The sequence below is a fragment of the Pteronotus mesoamericanus genome, unplaced genomic scaffold, assembly GCF_021234165.1.
Source record: "Pteronotus mesoamericanus isolate MK-2021 breed Mesoamerican mustached bat unplaced genomic scaffold, CSHL_Meso_final contig_246, whole genome shotgun sequence".
Classification (NCBI taxonomy): domain Eukaryota; kingdom Metazoa; phylum Chordata; class Mammalia; order Chiroptera; family Mormoopidae; genus Pteronotus; species Pteronotus mesoamericanus.
This window is the reverse complement of record NW_026555104.1, coordinates 2,205,076-2,224,539: the sequence shown is the minus strand read 5'-3', so window position 1 is coordinate 2,224,539 and position 19,464 is coordinate 2,205,076. Positions and strand designations below refer to the sequence as shown.

Here is a 19,464-nt window from a genome sequence, read left to right as displayed (position 1 = left end):
TAAAGCATGTGAAAAGAACTTTTATGCCCAAACATTAAGAAAAATTCTAAATAAATAATAACATATTATAAAATAAAGAAATACATGTTATCTTGTAAATACTGACCGAGAATGCAAAACCCCACTCCATTCTTATTCCACAATTTAACAAAAACAAGAAACAATTCTTGTAAAATACTTTGTTTGTATAGACACATTGAGTTCTCAGTTGCCATAGATACAAAAGATTCTGCTTCATACTACATTATTCCATATTCCATTCAAATTCAAGCATTGAAAAACAACAACAACACATTCCTTTACTGAGTAACTCTGGTGTCCAGAAACCTCAGAGTAAAACTTGCTGGTCAGATTAGGAGCAGATAAGGGCTTGGGTGTATTTCTGTGAAAGGTTAGTGTTTAAAGCAGTAAGAAAGAGGTAAAAAGAGGTGTTGAATTTTCCTAATACGGTGCCTAAGGCAATACTTTAGCTACACGTTAAAGAAAACCCACGTATCCACAGCTTAAATAACATAGGCCTGTGTTTTCTTGATGTAACCAAAGTTCAGAAATAGGCTGCTATATTTGGCAGTTCAAAGACATCAGGGTTAAGGTCTCTGCAATTCAACCTTCCCATAATGGTGTGAAATGGCTTCTGCGGCTCTGAACATCTGGGAAAGAAAGGGGCAAAGGGTGAAGGGGAAGGGCTAAGGGCTAAGGGTCCATATTAGCCAAGTCAAAAATCCTTTTTAAGGGGCTTTCCTGCAGATTCCTGTCCTTAGCAAATTAATTATGCTGTTTGCATCTCATTCACTGGAATGACATTAATAAAAGGCAAGCTCCACCTACAAGGTAAGAGACTGCAGTTTTAAAGCTGTGCCTAATGTTGCCCTAAGTAAAATCAGGGCTCTATTACAATAGTAGGAAAGTACTGACTGTGGGAGGGGGTGGTGGGCTGGGCGGAGGACGGCAAAGGGAGAAAACATTGGGAAAACTGTAATAGAATAAACAAGAATAACATGGACGGAACTGGAGAATATTATGCTAAGTGAAATAAACCAGTTGGTGAAAGACAAATACCATATGATCTCACCTATAAGTGGAATCTATTCAACAAAATAAACTAACAAACAAAATAAACCACAGGCATGGAAACATGGAGCAGACTGAAAGTGACCAGAGGGGATGGGGAAGGAGGACAATGGAAAGAGGGGGAAGGGACTAAACAAAGAACATGTACGAATGACCCACAGGCATGGACAACAGAGTGGGAAGTGACTGTGGGGGAGGGGGGCTGGGTGGGATGGGCGGAGAAAAGCAAAGGGGGGAAAACTGAGACACCTGTAATAGAATAAACATGATTTAAAAATAAAAAAATAAAAACAAATTTTATAATAAAAACTTTAAAAATAAAAAAGATAAAACAACAAAAAAGAAAGTATGAATGAACACTGGACATTTGGCAGTCTCTGTCAAATATGGTCGTAAGGTAATGCTCTTCCTCTAGTTGAGTATCTGTTTTATTATATTCTGAGTAATTGTCACATACAATTCATATCATACAAGTATACAATTGTACAGAACTATACAATTCAAAATATATTTCAGTGCATTTAATGCATATTTAGATAAATTATAAGACACTGTCCTTCAAATATTTTCAGATGTATACAGAGATTGATAGGTAGCTACATGAGTAGACAGCTAGGTAGGGAGAGGGAGATAGATAATTATTTCTGTGCTTTTAAGTCTAAGAACTAGTATCAGTGAAAATCCATAAACACTACTAGATTCTATCTAGTTCTTTTTGTGAGATCATAATTAATTGCTATAAAACACAATATGTCTGATGTCTGTCCTTTTGTTGTTGATTTGTAGCAGTCTTTTTTAACTATTCTAGATGAAAACTTTTTGTTCAGTATCTGAATTGCATATATCTTTTCCCACTCTGAGGATGCCTTTTCATTTTCTACTGGTCTCTCTTTTTTAAAAGATTTTACTTATTTATTTTTAGAGAGAGGGGAATACCAATAATAAAAGAGAGGGGAAGGGAGGGAAAAAGGGAGGGAGAGAAACAACAATGTGTGATTGCCTCTCGAGCACCCCCAACCTGGGACCTGGCCCGCAACCCAGTCATATGCCCTGACTGGGAATCAAACCAGTAACCCTTTGGTTTGCAGGCCAGTGCTCAATCCACTGAGCCACACCAGGGCTCTACTGGTCTCTCAATGAACAGAAGTTTTCTTTAAAAAAAAAAAAATTCAATGAAGGTAATTAAATTTCACAATATTCTTTTTTATGACTTTTTGTTTCTATTTAGAAAATCCTTGTCTAGGATTTCCAATTATCAAAAATATTCCTATATTTTCTTCTGAAAGCTTTATTGTTTTACCTATCCCTGTATACCCACAATCCTAGAATTCATTTTGCAAATGGCGTAAGGGGAAGATTCTTGTTTTTCCATAAGGCCATCCAGTTGACAGTATTTATTAAATGATTGCTCTTTCCCTGTTGCACTAAAATACTTCCTTTGACAGGAATCAGATTAATCATATCTGCGTGAGTCCATTTTTGGTTTCTTTCTTCTGTAACATTGGTCACCCTGTGCCAAAACCACACTGTATTGATTCCTATAGCTTAGTATCAGTCTCAGTGTCTGGCAGCGTAAGCTCTCCAGTCGCATCCTTCTCCCTGATTGCCATAGCTGTTCTCAGCCCTTTGCATTTTCATATACATTTTAGAATCAGCTTGTCAGTTTCCCTTACACCCTCCCAAAAAGCACTGCTAACATTCTAATTTTTAGAATTGTGTGGGTTCTGTAGATTAACTTAGGGGGTGACATTTTTATAACACTGAGTCTTCAAACCCATAACATGATATGTCTCTCTACTTATTTAGGTCTTCCTTGGTTTCTTTTAATAATATATTCTAGTTTCCAAAACAGAGGGCTTACACATCTTTTGTTATTCTTAGGTAAGTGAAGCTTCCTGATACTATGATGTCTTTTTCAAAGTTTATTTCCTATTTGTTGGTTATAGAAATAAGAATGAATTGTATATCTGACCTAGAGGTTAATGACCTTGTTAATTACCAATAACATTTTAACAAGTACACATTTGAGAAATTCATAGTTACAAAAAGAAGCCATAATTGCAAATAAGTGTACAACTCTCTGGGCTACATTAGATGTGCCTCCTATGTGTTCTCTTAATGATCTATTTATTCCACTAGTTATACCACCTATTACAATCATATACTTTTATGTATTGGTCTATTACACAAGCGACAAATATGTCTTAATCTCTAAAATCCTGGAATTTACAACAATAGCAAATATAGAGCAAGTATTCATAAATTTTTAATAAATGAGAGGAAGAAGAAATCAAGTCTGTTGAATCCTTGGCCAGTAAGTCATTAAAACAAGTGAGGTATTAAAAAATAATAATGTTACTATTTTCACAATTGATAACCGTTAAAATCAGCAAAATACAGAAAGAATGACATTTTCTGGTCCAATGTTCACATAGATTTTTTTTGGTTTATTTTTCTTCCTCAAAAGAGAGTAGTAGGAAAAAGTTTCACTTATACTCTATTAAGCATTTAAGGAAAAAAGTGAAGATTGCTTTAAATAGTTGGTTTTTTTGGGGGGGGAGTTGTTTGTTTAATATTATTTTTCAAAGCTAAATACTTGTACGTATTCTTTGGATGCTGTCATTTACTGCATTGAATTGATAAATTATCACAATACTGAAGCATTTAAATATAATTCTGGAATTCTACCTTTGCTATCTAGTCTCATATAGAGACAAAATTCCAAATGATAAAGGGGTAGATTTTTCATTGCCATCAAAAAATAACTGAGAGAAAATACTTCAATTTATATTGAATCTATCATCTTAAAACTGGTCTAAAAAATCTTACTTAAAATGACATGAGACAGCATGACCCTTAAAGGACAAGAGGCCGCAGGCCTAGCCACAGCGGATGGCTTGCGTGCTGATTCTTTCCTTCTTTGAGTCTGTTTGTTATCCATCTACACTTAAGGGCACAAGTATATCCAGATGGCATTCTTCTTTCCTGGTAATTTGAGAATGTTTTTTCATTAATTCAACAGCAATAACAGGATGATGAACTAAACATATAATCCTAAGAATGTGAACAACTGCTAACCAGTTTCAATTGTACCAGGAGCCAGAAGAAACCTCATTAGTCAACAGCAGCGTTTTACAATTTTGTTTTCATGGCAAACCAGTGGGGTTTTCAAGTATAAAGCTAATATCATATACCTCACGATTATAAAGAAAAAGGAATAAAATTTAAAGCCAGGTATTTAGCAGCAAATACCATTTAATGAGGGTGTATTTTCAAGAGGAGAAAAATTACCTACATAAGGGAGCTGGCTGGTGGAAGCCCCAGGAGAAACTGGTTAGCAGACACCCGTTCAGTTGGTTTATGAGATTAAAGAGTTTCACTTTAGAATTGCTGTCAATACTTCAAAAAACATAGCTGTCTTTTTCAGTCATTTATTTGTTTCACAGAGAATAGGTAAATGTAGAATACAATTCCTTAAAAAATGTGATTATATGTATATAGAAATAACTATTAGAGTATTAAATTTTCATGTTTAATATATGTATATTTGACACATCTAATTGCTGACAGCTAACACTTACAGTGGACTTCACCTTTGGAGTAAAAATTAAGTTATTTAAGCAATCTTAAAAAAAAGTTCTTCAAAGTGAAAGAAACAGTGTGAAGCTATTTTTTTAAGTTTAAGCCTGTTCCATTTTCTCTCATGGGCCTCATTTTTGAAACAGCAATTCACTTTCAAAAACAAACACAAAGCTTTTATTTTTTTAAATTCAAATCCCATTGTCTGCTGTCTGCAGCAGTTTCCAAATGGAAAAGATGCCCTAAGCTCTCCTGGCTTTTACACAAAAGATTTTAGTAAGAAGAGAAAACAGCAGTTCCAAACAACAACAGAAAAGAGAGACTGTTAATAATATAGACTATGGAAAAATCTAAAAGCATTATGACTCTCTAAATAATGAGTCTGCTGATTGATTTTCTTTTAGAATTTGTTATACCACACCCACACTTTTTAATCAACTGATAATCTGGAATAGAGGACCTCTAATTTACCATGTTTTGACATATATATTTTATTCAACGTTAGTTAAAATATGCCTGGAAGATTTATTTGATTTGTGAACGAGCCTAACTGTAAGAATTCCATTATAAATGGGGTTCCTTATTATGAAACTCACACCAAAGGTGCTTTCTCTATTTCAGAAACTCAATCTCACTTGGCAAAACAATTTACAACTAAAACCACTGAAGAACATTTACTCAACAGAAGACAGTTGAAAGAATTTCCTGCTTATAAGCTGCCATCACTATTTTTTTCAAGAAGTCTGAGTCCAGCCTCCCTGGACAGATCAGGCCTGGCGAGGACTGCTCACAAAGACAGGACATGCCATAGGGTTTGCGGGGCAGGAGGGGGATCCCAGAGGCATGCACCAAGTAGGGTTTTTCAGCAGATCATTCAGCCAGTCCACTGACATGTCAGAATCCTAGAATGCCTAAAATGCATGAGCTCTGAACATCAAGAAGTGAGAGGGTCTAATGGATCTGGCAATGTGGGTGAAGGAACACAGGAAGACAGATCATGAACCAGGCACAAAACAGAAGAGGTAGAAAGTGGACCAATGAGAGGGTGATTCCAGAATCAGTTCCACAAACATTATCTTTCAGCCTTGGCTTTCCTATTTTACGACAGTCTCATTTTGTGGCTGGGGAAGGCTCTTAATTTAATGGTTGCCGAGAGGACATTATCTCCAGGGCTTTCAGTTTTGCCACACAACTCTCGGACTTCTTTTTATCTTAAAGTTTTTTGCATCAATTTGTATTTTCCCAAACTTTTTTGAAATATTTTCTCTAATTTTTCACTATTAACAAGTAACACCAGAATAAACATCTTGAACACAGTTTGTAGTCCTGAAAAATAAAAGTCTTAGATGTAGAACAGGCAAACGATAACCCACATGTTGAACCAACCCTTCAGAAAGGTTATATAACTTTATACTCCCTCCAGAAATATATGGATTTTTATGTGTTAGCTGAAAAATACCTTATTGCTACTTTAATTTACTTTTTTAAAAATTTACTAGTGAAAACAGACATTTCTTATTGTCAATTTCTACAGAAAGTGTATTGAGATTTTGACAGTGATTCCACTGAATTTATACATCAATTTGTCGAAAACTGACATCTTGACAATACTGAGTTTTCCAATCATGAACATAGAATAGTTTTCACTTATTTAGATCTTTCAAAGTTTCTCTTAGCTATATTTTATAGTTTTCAATGCAAAAGTCTCCAAATTGTTTCACTGGTTTATTTGTAAATATTTGATTCTTTTTGCTGCTATTGTGAATTAAAATGTTTTCTTAATTTCATTTTCAGATATTTCATTGCAATTATATCGAAGGGTGATTCAATTCTGTTTATTGATCTTGTATCCTTCAAACTTGTATAAATCATTAATTAATTCTAGGATAACTCTTATGGATTTTGACCATATAGGATCATGACATCTGAAGACATTTGTACTTCTTCCTTTCCAATTTGGTTTCTTGTTTTATTTGTTTGCCTATTTATTTATTTTTGTCTTAGTGCGCTGACTAACATCTCCCATTACAGTGTTGAATGGAGGTGGCAAAAGCAAACATCTCTTCTTTGTACCTAGGAGGAAAAGCATTAAGTGTTTCAACATTAAGTATATTAGCTATAGGGTTTCCATAGATGTCTTTATTAGGTAATGTTGAGTGAGTTCACTTCTAGTCCTAATTTGTCAAGACTTTTTTAAAAATCATGAATAATGAACTTTTCCAAATGTTTTTCTTTTTTTTTAAGTAACATATTTTTTTCAAAGATTTTGTTTATTTTTAAAGAGAGAGGAAGAGGGGAGAGAAACATGGATTGGTTGCTTTTCTTACCAGCCCCAACCAGGAACTGAACCTATATCCCAGGCATGTGCCCTGACAGGGAATTGAACCAATAATCTTTCATTTTGCAGAATGACACCCAGCCAACTGACCCACACAGGCCAGGGCAATATCTTTTATATTTTAAATACAAGTGCTTAGGAAATTTTGTGATTTTCTTCCTCCCACTCTTTGGCTTGTCTGACTTCCTTTTGTTGCTTTTTAATGGTATATTTGAAAGAGCAAAAGTTTTTAATTTTGGTGAAGGTTAATGTAGCAACTTTAATTGAAATTTAATTTCTTGTTTTACTGCCTTGTGGCAGTAAAAGTATGTGCTCTCTGTCATGTCAAGTTTTAGAAATATATTGGGTGTTTCCTTATGGTCTACTGAGTTTTATAATTATTCCATGGGAGTAGAAATTTAATGTACTGTATTTAAAAGGAAGAAAGTAGAAATATAGCCATTTTTAACTGTTATTTAGACCTCTTGTTTGTTTTTTCCCCATCTGTCGAAGACAGAGAAAATATGTATATTAAAACATCCATGATTATTTATGTCAATTCCTCCATATATTCCTAATGCCTTTTCATATTAGATTATGCATCCTTGCGTTTAGCATGCAAAAATATATCCTTTGTCCAGTTTACTGATTTACATTAATGTTAATTTGTGCAATAGCATTACATTCTTTCTTTCTTTTTATTTGAATTCAAGTGATGTAGTTTCATCATCTTTTTAACATAATTTTTGTGAAACTTTTAGTTGTGTCTTTTATAATATAAATAGCATATATATGGATTTAAGTCAGCTAGCCCATTGCTTTTTCACTAGCAAAATTTAACCTATTAATATTTATTATTACAATTATATACTTTGTTTTATTTTGGACATTTTATTCTGCTTGTGCCTCTGTTCCTTTGGCAATATCTCCTCTCAAGTTTTGCTTTTATCTTCTCAATATTTTTATGAGAACATAACATCTTGTTAATTTTATTAATGCCTACGTTTATTTTAACCTGCGTTTCCCTAATTTTAAGAATCTTCTGAGTTTTAACTCTTTCATGGCAAAGTATTTGAGCATACTATGCTCCTCTCACTACCCACCTACTTTTTGATCTTTGTTCATATAGTCTAGGGATTTAGATTTAAGTCATTATTAAATTTGTGTTTTCTACTTTATATACCTTCCTTTCTGAGAATCAATAAACATTAGTATTGAAGTAGATTTGTAACAGTTAAATTTGTTTCTGATTTGTTGGATTCCATTGTTCTCAACTCATCCTTTAATATGACAGATCCCCCATGTGTGTGGTATCTTTTGCTTCATCTCTGGATTGATTGATGTGCTCATATAATTTTTTTCCAGAAAAGAAATAAGTGGTATACATTATGTGAGCACTTACTAAGAAAATATTTTTCTGTTGATTTTGAAGCGCAAAACTCCTCAGTTATGTATAAAATTATGTCATACCTTTCTCCTTCAATACTCTGAAGCATTACTGCATTATTTTGCTAATTTTTTTGTCAGTTTCATCCTACTTAGAAATTTGCAGGATTTTCATTTTATTCTTACTTCTATTTGAAGCTCAATTATTTTTCCAGATTGTATCCAGGTTTCCTTGAATTAATTTTACTTGATCTATGGCCTCTTTCCATATAAATCTTGTCATCATATAAAGGTAATATTTTTCTAAGATTTTTTTCTGAATTATAAGTAAATCATTTTCAGGACTACACTTTTCTTCTATGACAACTGGATACAAATGTCTTTTTATTGTCCTACAGAATGTTTTCACAAGCCCCACTGCTCTTTGCTTGTTTTTTCTCCTTACTTACCATGAATTCTGTGATCCGTTAATATGGCGTCCTCAGCCCCGAGTGGTGCATTCACTGACAAAGGTGCCTGTCACAGTCTCAGTTTTTCTCAGAGAGTTGTACTGTCAGCCTCAGCAGTTTCCAACACCTCATTTTTAGCCTTCTTAACTGTATACTTAAAACTTGACAGGGCCCATCCTTCAATATTTTCTGTAATTCTTTAAATGTTAAGCCAATCAGAGAGCTTCCCATCCAGCTCCACTGCATATTTGGACCAGACACACTTTCTAGGGTTAGGGCTCTGATCACAGCAGGGAGCTGGGAAGAGATGCATATCCATGTGGCTGGGAATGAAAGTCACCCTTCAACACAATCTCTCAGCAGGAATCTAGCTTTTGCCCAAGGCAGTGAGTGGAGAAACAGAGAATGAGATCTCAGACCCTACTTTCAGGACCCAAATTCACACAATTCAGTATGAATGGAAATGTGAATCAAGAAAACACAGTTTCCAGCTAGTAAACTCTACCAGGAGCAGTCATAAACCTTGTATAGGTATGTTTCTATGACCCAGTCATTGTGTGCTTGGAGTAGGTAACTCCAGCTAGAAATGAAACCACAAACAAGTACTGCAAGATTCTTTATAATCAAGGAAGTCTGAAAATAAACTAAATACCCTTGAATTGGGGATTTGATAAAATAGTCTATTCATATGATAAAATGCATTCGGTGGTAAAAGAATTGATTACACTAAGTCAACATAGACAGGGCACAGATATAGAAAATTAAATATAAAAGAGCAAACAAGACTAATATATAAAATCTGTAGTACTTATCTAACTTTTTAAAAATAGAAGCACAAAAATGCATATAACATACATGATATATGCATATAGAATAATAGAATGAAATAGTACACACTAACTTATAGTAGTGTTTTTTCAGAGGTGGAGAGAGTAATGTGATTAGACATGAATAACAAAACAAACTAAAAGGTCACCTGTAATATTTAGTTTAAATAAACAGTGTTAACAGTTGATTCTTCATGATGGCTCCTTGGTGTTTGTTTCCTTTATTCTTTTTCAATTTTTAAATTTTCTCTTAAAACTGAAAAACATGCCCCTTAACTTGTACAAGAACTGAAGACAGCCTCTGTCTTCCTGAACTGCCAGTGGAAAATAATTTGCTGTAACTGATCTATAAAGCACTATTTATGGAACATGAACAAACACAGACGTGGTTAACTTGTCTACAAAACCCAACTGATTGTGGGATTTTACCTGTAGACTGATTCGTGCCCCCAAAGTGAGATCCATTCTTGCCATTGCTACATTTGTAGATGTAATATTAAAATGCTTTTTCTGGCATTTTTAAGGATAAATCAAGGAAACTTGAAGGGGATAAGAGACCCCCATCTCCTTGCCTGCACAGCTCCAGATGGCTCTCTACCGTCTCCCTCCACTCACTGCCACCAGAGAGCTGCCAATTAGCTGCACACCCAGTGGCCCAGGAGGAGCAAGGAGCAAGCGCTCCAGAGCCATCCAAATACAAGCTCTTGTCCCCTCACGTGCTCTGCCAGGGGCGGGGCGGTCCTGGGACTGACCCCTTTCCACCAGGGCTTTTGTTCTTGGCCACTAGGGGCCACCTCTTTCTTTGTGGCTCTAGAAAAGGTGGGTATCTTCCGCCAAAACTAATAATCCCTTTCTCATTCTGAATTCCTGACTCAATTGAATGGTTACTTTTAATAAAAAAAAAAAATGTTTTTACCAAACTTCTTTTACCTTGACCCCTAAGGCATGTGAGGCCCATGAGAGTGAAGCCAACCCAGGTCACTAGACATATACATTTTTTTAAGTGAATATGCTTCTGTCCTATTTAAGATCGGAATGTGCCTTGCACTGAGAGTGACTTTCAGAAAAGACGGTCTGGTGGCCTCCTCACCTGCTCTTTCATTTCGGCATAGACTTTCTCTGAGTTCAGTTCTACCTGCCGCTTAAACTCCTCCAGGGCAGCATCTGCCTGCTGGGCCTGCAACCTCTGAACTTCAGTCACACGAGTTAGCTGCTCCTCTTTCTCCCTGGAACAGTTCAGAAAAGCCTCAGAGTTAAAATATAAAAGAGCTTGGCTTGGAAGAACAATATTTAACCTTCTCTTAAAATAAAACTCAGATTTCAATTTTTTGATCCCAATTCTATAAATCTTCTCTTTAAAAAGTTGACAGTAGTATAACTTGTCTTCAGGAGAAAAAGGTATAGACTCATAATATGTGTTCTGATGAAAGCACAACTACTTTCAAAGATTTTCCTAAAAAACAAAAATTGTTTAGAAACATTATCTCCATCAACTGATGAATGGACAAGCAAAACGTAGTAAGCCCACACATGGAAAATCATTCGGCCTTCAAAAGGAATGAATTTCTGATATGTACCACAACAGGGAAGAACCTCAAAAACATATCAAGTGAAAGAAGCCAGTCACAAGGGTCACATATGGTATGATTCTATTAATGTGAACTATCCAGAACAGGTGAATCCATAGAGACATAAAGTAGATTGGTGGTTGCCAGGGGCTGAGGGGAAGAAGTGGCGGGAATGGGGAGTAGTAGCTAATGCATATGGAGTATTTGAGGGTTTGGGGGTGATGAAAATGTTCTGGAATTAGATAGTAGTGATAGTTGGACATTCTTGAGGATATACTAAATTGTACACTTTACAAGGATGAATTTTATAGTATGTGAATTGTATCTCAGTTTTAAAACGTACCGCTAGAAATGCCTCTAACATGCACGGCCAGCAGAAGTTGCGCTGCAGGGTGAAAGGTGCCAGCGAGCAACGCGATGGCCTGGAATTGCCCTACTGCCCTCCAGCAGACTTACCTAAAACAACTGACAACCACCTCATCTCTTCGTACCTTGAACTAAAATTACATAGTGAAAAGGGTCCAATAAAACAAAAGACATCTTTGCATGTTGATGTAATAAAAACAAAAAAATAAAGGCTTTAGGTTATAATTGCACGATAGTAATGGCTAATGGTGAGTTCTGACTAGGTACTGGACACTGTGAAAGATATTTTTAGTTGTCTTCTTTCATTTATTCTCACAATAAACCTGTATATGAGTGTTATTATATCCCTACTTTTGCAGAACAAGACACCAGGGCTTAGAGAATATGTCCAAGCCTACACATGTAGTAATGGGTCAGGCGAGGACTCTGGTCCCGGCAGTCTGCTCCTGGAGCTCATGCTGTTGGTGACTCTGCTATGCTGCTTTCCCCATTTCCCAGGTGGCATATTCTATGGTCTGAGTGTGTCCCCCCAAAATGACATTAGTGTCCTTATAAAAGAGGCTCCAGAGAGATCCTTTGCCACCTCCACAACGTGAGGACACAGTGAGAAGGCGCTAGCTGTGAACCAGAAAAGGGGTCCTGATCAGCACAAGACCACGCCAGTGCCTTGATCTTGAACTTCCCAGCCTCCAGAATGGCGAGAAAGAAATTTCTGTTGTTTATAACCTACCCAATCTGTGGCATTTGATATAGCAGCCCAAATAGCCTGGACCATCATAAGCATGGCTCATATTCCCAAATGGGGCAATTTATACATGTGTAAAGCATTATCTTATTATCAACTATAGTACTGAAGAATGCTGACCAATATCGTAATTTAACTCACACAAATCAAATTTTAGAGAAAAATCATAATGGGGGGAAAGAAATTTTCCAAGCATTGATGCCACTGTCTTTTAAAATGTGGACGAAAAGTAATTTGAGCTTTTTGAAGTTATTCAGATCTGAGTTTAAAATCCCCTCTAAGACATTTAATTTCAAAGCTTTCTAACAGCATATATATGTAATATAAATGATCAAAATACCAAACTTTTCTCAAAGCATAAGTGGAAAAAATTCAGATAGGAAAAAGTGCCACTTCCCAATGCAGCAGGCTCTCTGGTCCCTTTGTAACAACATGCAGCAATGCATATGTAGACCCACCCATGTCAGGACTTGGAGTATCTGCAGATAGGCAGCTCTCTGTCTGTGGGCGGAAAGAACATACTCTGTGTCTATCTTTCCTTTATTCTTCATTGTACATACCACTTATTCCTTTAGGACCACCTACACATCCTTCTACCTAAAGGTGAGAATAATCAATGTATCTGATAAATTAAGCAGTTTTTCCACCGAAATCCCTTTTCTCTATCTCTCTGTCACAGTCATAGCCACCATTTCAATGACCTACAGGGTTGAATGCTTGGCCCCAAGCCATATGGGGCCCATGAGCGTGAAGCTGTCTCAGGTCACCCTGCACACCAGATGGAGCTCGTAGTTACTGTGTTCTGCAACCATGTGGCACAATCTGGATGGAACATTTTGAAAACTTTTCTTTAAGTTGTCCACTCTGGTTCACTATTAAACAGGAACTTGATATCTTGTTGTCTGTCCTCTGTTTTTCTTACGTGTTCTTAAAATAAAATGTCTTTAATGTTAACTGGTTGCCAAATTCCAAGGCCTTAATATTAGCAATGCTTTTTTGCCACTTAATGTTAACATTAGCTCATAGACAGTGGGGATTAATAAATAGATGTCATAGTGAAGAGTGATTCAAGGGATGTCACTACACAAGACTGAGTACTTTGATGGCTATCGGGAATTTTAATTTGGTCTGCGTTTTTACCCTTCTTACATTATTCCACTCAAGAAGCAGGAAGCCTTAAATTGTATGTATGGTCTCCTTGAGACACATTGATTATTTTGTTTGAAGACTCAAATATCTGAATATGAAAACAGCATATGAAAAAAATAAAAAGTCATATAAATCATATCGGGTACCATAGCCTAGGCCTAGGTTGGCAAAAGTGATAGACAGTTGTTACAAATGTTTGGTGGACATGTGCTCTGGTGTAACTAATCTAAAACACTGGAAGGGCCTGCCCAGAATGTTCTATCAGAAGGATTCTGAGACCATGCTTAAAGGAAAAGGCTACTGCAGACAGTGAATAAGTAATATTCCCAGGGGGCTGGCATCAGGCAGAGCAAGAGCTACTGCTCTACCATACTATAGAGGCTAGTCCTCCTGTGTTACTCTTACATTTTGGAGGCCCTCCTAAAAAGCACTTGGGAAGACTATTTCATGATTGGGATTATAACTTTTCAAAGTCTATTCTTGCCTGTTCAGTCTTTCTATAAATAGAAAAGGAGGTATAATGAACAATATTTGAAATCTTTAAAAATATATGTACCATATTATTTTAAAGTATGTACCATCACATAGCCAAAAGAAAATTTTACTAACATATTTTATAAAAATGCATGACTTACGGCTCAAATATCAATTTATTCTATGAATACTGAAAATCTGTTGTTTTATATACTTCTTTGTCCAGGAATTCACCAGAGCCATTTAGGAATACATTGTCAATTTAATGGGACCAATATTTTCTCTGTATCATCCCATTCTTACCTACCAAGTTTAGTTCATTTACTTTATAATTAACTTACAACCATATACGTCAAAGTCATAAACTTTAATCATGATCAGGTACATATTATAGACTATATTAAAATACATTATTTTAAAAATATTGTTAAAACCTTGTGCAATAAGGCATGTTGCTTTTAATTGATAACATCTGTCTTGATTTACAAATATAAAATATTGCTTTATATTAAATAGCAAGCACAGGGAAATGTGTGAAATCTCCCAACCAATTTCAGTTCCACTATATTTGCTGAACTCATGTGGTAGTAAACCTAAATATCAAAGAGGGCTTCATTCAGTGTAAATCAGTGTTCTTGTCCAGTTAACCCATGGCAAACATATTAAGCTCTACTAATATTGAGGCATCTTCTGTCTTAACATAAATAAAATACGTCTTAATTTAAATAAAGAGATGATATTCATTTTAATGGGGGATCCACTTTCACTTCTATCAAGTAATGAAGTAAAAGTAAAGACTGTCAGCATTTGAAAAGAGAAAAATCTGCTCCTTCCTAACACAAGCACAGTATTCCTTTTTCCTTTTTATAATTCCAAATAGTGTGTCCTGTAAGAAGCAAAAAAAAAAAAAAAAAGTGACTTTGAAGATTATTTTTTTCCGTGGAACTAGTGTGGAGCCGAGTATAAATGCATCAGTCAAATGCCTTAAAGCTGGGCCTCCATGAAGATAAAAAGGTGGGAAGAAGATTTGCTTTTTAGCTCTGATTTATTTATAAAATGCAGTAAATTTTCCTCATCTGAGTATATAAAGCACAAGGAAAAAGAAGTTGCATTCTTATATAACCACAAGCCAGCTCAGATTAAAGGATGCTCTGAAGCACATGATTATTCCAAAAAGGCAATAAAATGTAGGGAACTAATGGAGTACAATTTAGTATTTCTTGAGCTTTACAAGCTAACATTTATATGTACCGGCCAACCTTAATTTGAAAATCTTCCCTTTGCACATTTCTGTCCCAGCACTTTTGATAATGATGGCAGAGATCCAACATATATTTATAAGGCTTCACATTACAGTATACTTCATTTGCTGCCAGCTTGGCATCTCCACTGGAAACTCCAAGAAAAACAAAACAAAATAAAAAACTTCAAACAAGTCTGAAAAGCAGCTACAAGAGTCTCCATTCCCTTTCCAGCTGAGCTGGAAAACAAGACTTTTGAGCAGCTCTATCATCTATGTTTATGGCTGCTCTTTGTCCTCAAACTGATTAAAGTGAGTCAAAAACATTAAGATACAACTATGACTTAAAAGGCACTAAAAATAATACCTTTCACTAAGCATGATAAATGACCTCTTCTTCACATGTCTGCTAAGACAAGTGGTCTTGGCTGAATTTTTGTTAAAAAGTTGTAAACACTATGTACCTCTAAACATTTTAAACTTTAAAGAGTCAGAAAGGAATAATACCTAGTAAAACAGAAATTTGTATTGGTCTTAATGGAAAAATGACAACACTCCTCAAATTGACCTCTAGATTCAACACAATCTGTGTCAAAATCCCAGGTGGCATTTTGAAGAAACTGACAAGCTGACCCTAAAATTCATATGGAAATGCAAGGGGACCCAGACTGGGTGAACCATTCTTGAAAAAGAAGTTATTACAAAGCTAGACTAAAACAAACAAACAAACAAACAAACAAACAAACAAACAAAAAAACGAAAAAACAGTGTGCTACTGGATAAGGATAGACATAAAAGCTAATAGAATAGGATTAAGATTCCAGAAATAAACCTCATCATTGATCACCAGTGGATTTTCAGCAAGGATGCCAAGACAATTCAATGGTGAAAGAACAGTCTTTAGAACAAATGGCGCTGTCACAACTAGATATCCACATACAAAAGAATAAAGTTGGATTCCTTCCTTACACAATATATAAAAATTAACTCAAGATGGGCTACAGACCTGTAAAGCTAAAAATAGAAAGCTCTTAGAAGAAAACATAGGAGTAAATCTTTGAGACCTTGAGCTAAGCTAAGCCTTATTAGATATAACACCAAAAACAGAAAAAAAGAAAATGAAATATAGATAAATAGACTTCAGCAAATTAAAAACAAAAAACAAAACAAAAACCTTCTTGTCCTGCTCTGGATATTATCAAAAAGTGAAAAGAAAATCCATAGAATGTGAGAAAATATTTGCAAATCATTTATTTGAAGAGATTTGTAAGAAGAATATATAAAGCACTCTTACAAACCAACAATAAAAAGATAAAGAACACAATTTAAAAATAGGTGAAGAATCTGAATAGACATTTCTCCACAGAAGATACACAATTGGCCAATAAGCACATGAAAGGACAGTCGGTATCATTAAGGATCAAGAAAACACAAATCAAAACTACAATGACATACTATTACACAACCTAGTACGGCTATAATCAAAAAACAGATAATACCCAGTGTTGGTTGCTTTGTTTTCACCAGGGTAATGTAAATCAAAACCACAATGAGATATCACCTCAAGCCTATTAGAATGGCAGTCATTAAAAAGACAAGATGACAAGTGGTAAGGACATGAAGAAAAGAAAACCCCTGTTCCCTGCTGGTGGGAATGTAAACTGATACAGCCACTGTGGAATATAGTGAAGGTTCCTCAAAGAATTAAAAATGAAACTATCATGTGTTCCAGCAATTCTTCTGAATATAATCCAAAGATAATGAAATCACTATTTCGAAAAGATATCTGCACTCCCCTCATGTTCATTGCAGCATTATTTATGATAGCCTAAACATAAAAAAAAGAAGTGTTCACCAAGAGATGAATGGATAGAGAAAACGTGCACACACACACACACACAAACACGCACGCACGCACACACGCAATGGAATAGTATTCAGGAATAAAGAAGGAAATCCTGCCATTTGCAAGATTTACTTATGCTAAGCAAAATCTGACAGAGAAAGACAAATACTGTATGACCTCACTTATTTATGGAAACTAAAAAACCAAACTCAGAAACAGAAAACAGATTGGTAGTTGCTAGGAGGTCTATAAATCCTTTGAAGTCAACTGGATTTGAATCGTGACTCAAAAGATCCTGGCATCAACCTCCTAGTAACTTAGCATGTTCTAATGGCTGAGGCAAGGGCCCTGCAGCAAAGCCTGAGATTCACATGGTCAAACACTGCAGAAAATTGAGAAGTATTAAGAAATGGTTCTTATCTTGGAGAAACTACAACCTGAGGCGAAAGAGAAAAATGCAAGAAAAAAGTCAAATGGTAGTGTAATTTTATGTTTTGTGACAAATTCTAAGTGCTTTAGGAATACATAAATGGAAAGAGGCAGTGAGAGTCCATACGAGAAAACCCATCTCAGGAGATCAGGGGACTTGTGTGTGAAGTATAAAATAAAGCAATATAGGTAAATATAATGAAACATTTAAACAATTTAAAGTTTTCCATAGTAATTTTGTGCTAAACTAACTTCTGCCTGTAGTATGGGTTTATAAATAAATTAAAAGAACCCTACCTCAGCCAGGAGGAAAGCAACCAACATCGTTTTATGATAAAATAAGAAAGTGATCCTTAAAGATAAAACAGTTACAGTATATAGTGAAGAAAATTTCCTTTAAAATCTTTAAACTTCAAAACAAATCCCAAATCTATGTTATTTCCTTTTATGTTTCTTATATTTAAGAAAGTACTGATTAAAAGTTCCATATATAAATTACATATCATACATGCAAAGCTACCTACCTACCCACCAACACATCTTACTTTACAGGCAATAATATATCACTAAATAATAGGAAATACATGTTCATCCCATAAAATGACAAAGCCTAAATATTTTGAAATAGGAGCAGGACCACTTCTTGTTACTAGGGAGAAGAAAAGGCAGCGTGAAGTCATTCAAGCAGAATGATAAGTAAACCAAAGCCAGATCAAAGGAATAAAGAAAAAAAAAAGCTGAAATGTGAAACTGAAATATTTATTTCCTTCAAAATATCATCTATGCCTTGTCCCTGGGCAGTTCAATATTTCAAAGTAGCTGAAAAATATTCTCACTGACATTCACTGCTATGCACAGGTCAAATTTTAAGTGGAAAAATTTCATTTACCAACTATAAATGTAATATCAATAAGAGAAGTTTTTCTGCTTATTATGATTTCTAAGTTATGTGAAACATATTTTAAATTCACAATAGATATTTTCCAATACTTTTAGTGACTGATGCTGCTGCAAACTGTAACATTTATAATGTAGCCATAATTTTTAAATGTCCTTGCAAACGAACTAGCATGAACATTTATTGAGTGCTTAACATGCTCATCACAATTTAAGCAGTTCATATATTACTTCATTGTATTTTTATAACTATAAAAAGTTATTTACTTTTTTCCATAAATAAAAAGAATAAAGTTTAGAAGAGTCAAGTGATTTAAGTTTACATAGTTAATGGCAGAAAGAGAAATTAAGGTAGTCCATGTGACTTCCTTATATGTTTACACCAGTACACATATATGTAAATTTTTACTAAATCACTGTTTGATGTTAACTGAACTTACAACTAGGTTATTACTATAATTCATCCTTACATAACATTAATAATTGCATACCAAATTACTTTTAGAACATTTGAAAATTTAAACATTCATCAAACATTTACTTGATACCTTTTGTATGCCCGGATCTGTGTTTGAAGCTAGAAATACAAAACTAATCAAGGCATTGTCCCTGCTTCCAATATGGGAAAGAAAACAGACTCTATACTATTGTCAGTGTAATAAGAGCTATACAATGATATGAACACAACACTAGGAGCAAACAAGGACCAGAGGAATTAATTGTGCCCATAAAGTAAGCATTCGATTCTCTCAAAGAGAAGAGAACTTCTGCCCTGTTTGGTCGAGCCACACGAACAATCGCTGGCTTTGGAAATGCAAAGGTAATTGCCTGTTTAGCCCCTTTCCTCTCCCCAGCAACAGGGCCCCCTGCTTTGCACAGGCCCTGGCTGGCGGCTCTGGCTGTCACCAGGTGAGCACATCTCATCAAATGCAGGAGGGTTCCCAAGCCTCATGTTGGTCACACACCTAAAACACAACTCCATCTATCTGTCTTTTATTTTTTCAAATTAGTTCTAAGTGTGAGAGGGGAAAAGGGTGTTATTTATTGACCACTAATTCCTCTGAAAAAAATGTTAAAAAATGTTCAGATTTTATACAAGTTTGCATAAAAAATTATTCCTA

General features: G+C 35.2%; 1 protein-coding gene across 1 annotated transcript in view; it reads right to left on the bottom strand.

The window, feature by feature from the left end:
* CEP112 (centrosomal protein 112) overlaps positions 1–19,464 on the bottom strand; it is a 311,127-nt gene that overhangs the window by 190,451 nt on the left and 101,212 nt on the right. The window contains exon 18 of the mRNA XM_054573071.1: positions 10,720–10,855. Coding sequence (XP_054429046.1) covers positions 10,720–10,855 — 136 coding nt within the window. The remainder of the gene's footprint in view (positions 1–10,719; positions 10,856–19,464) is intronic.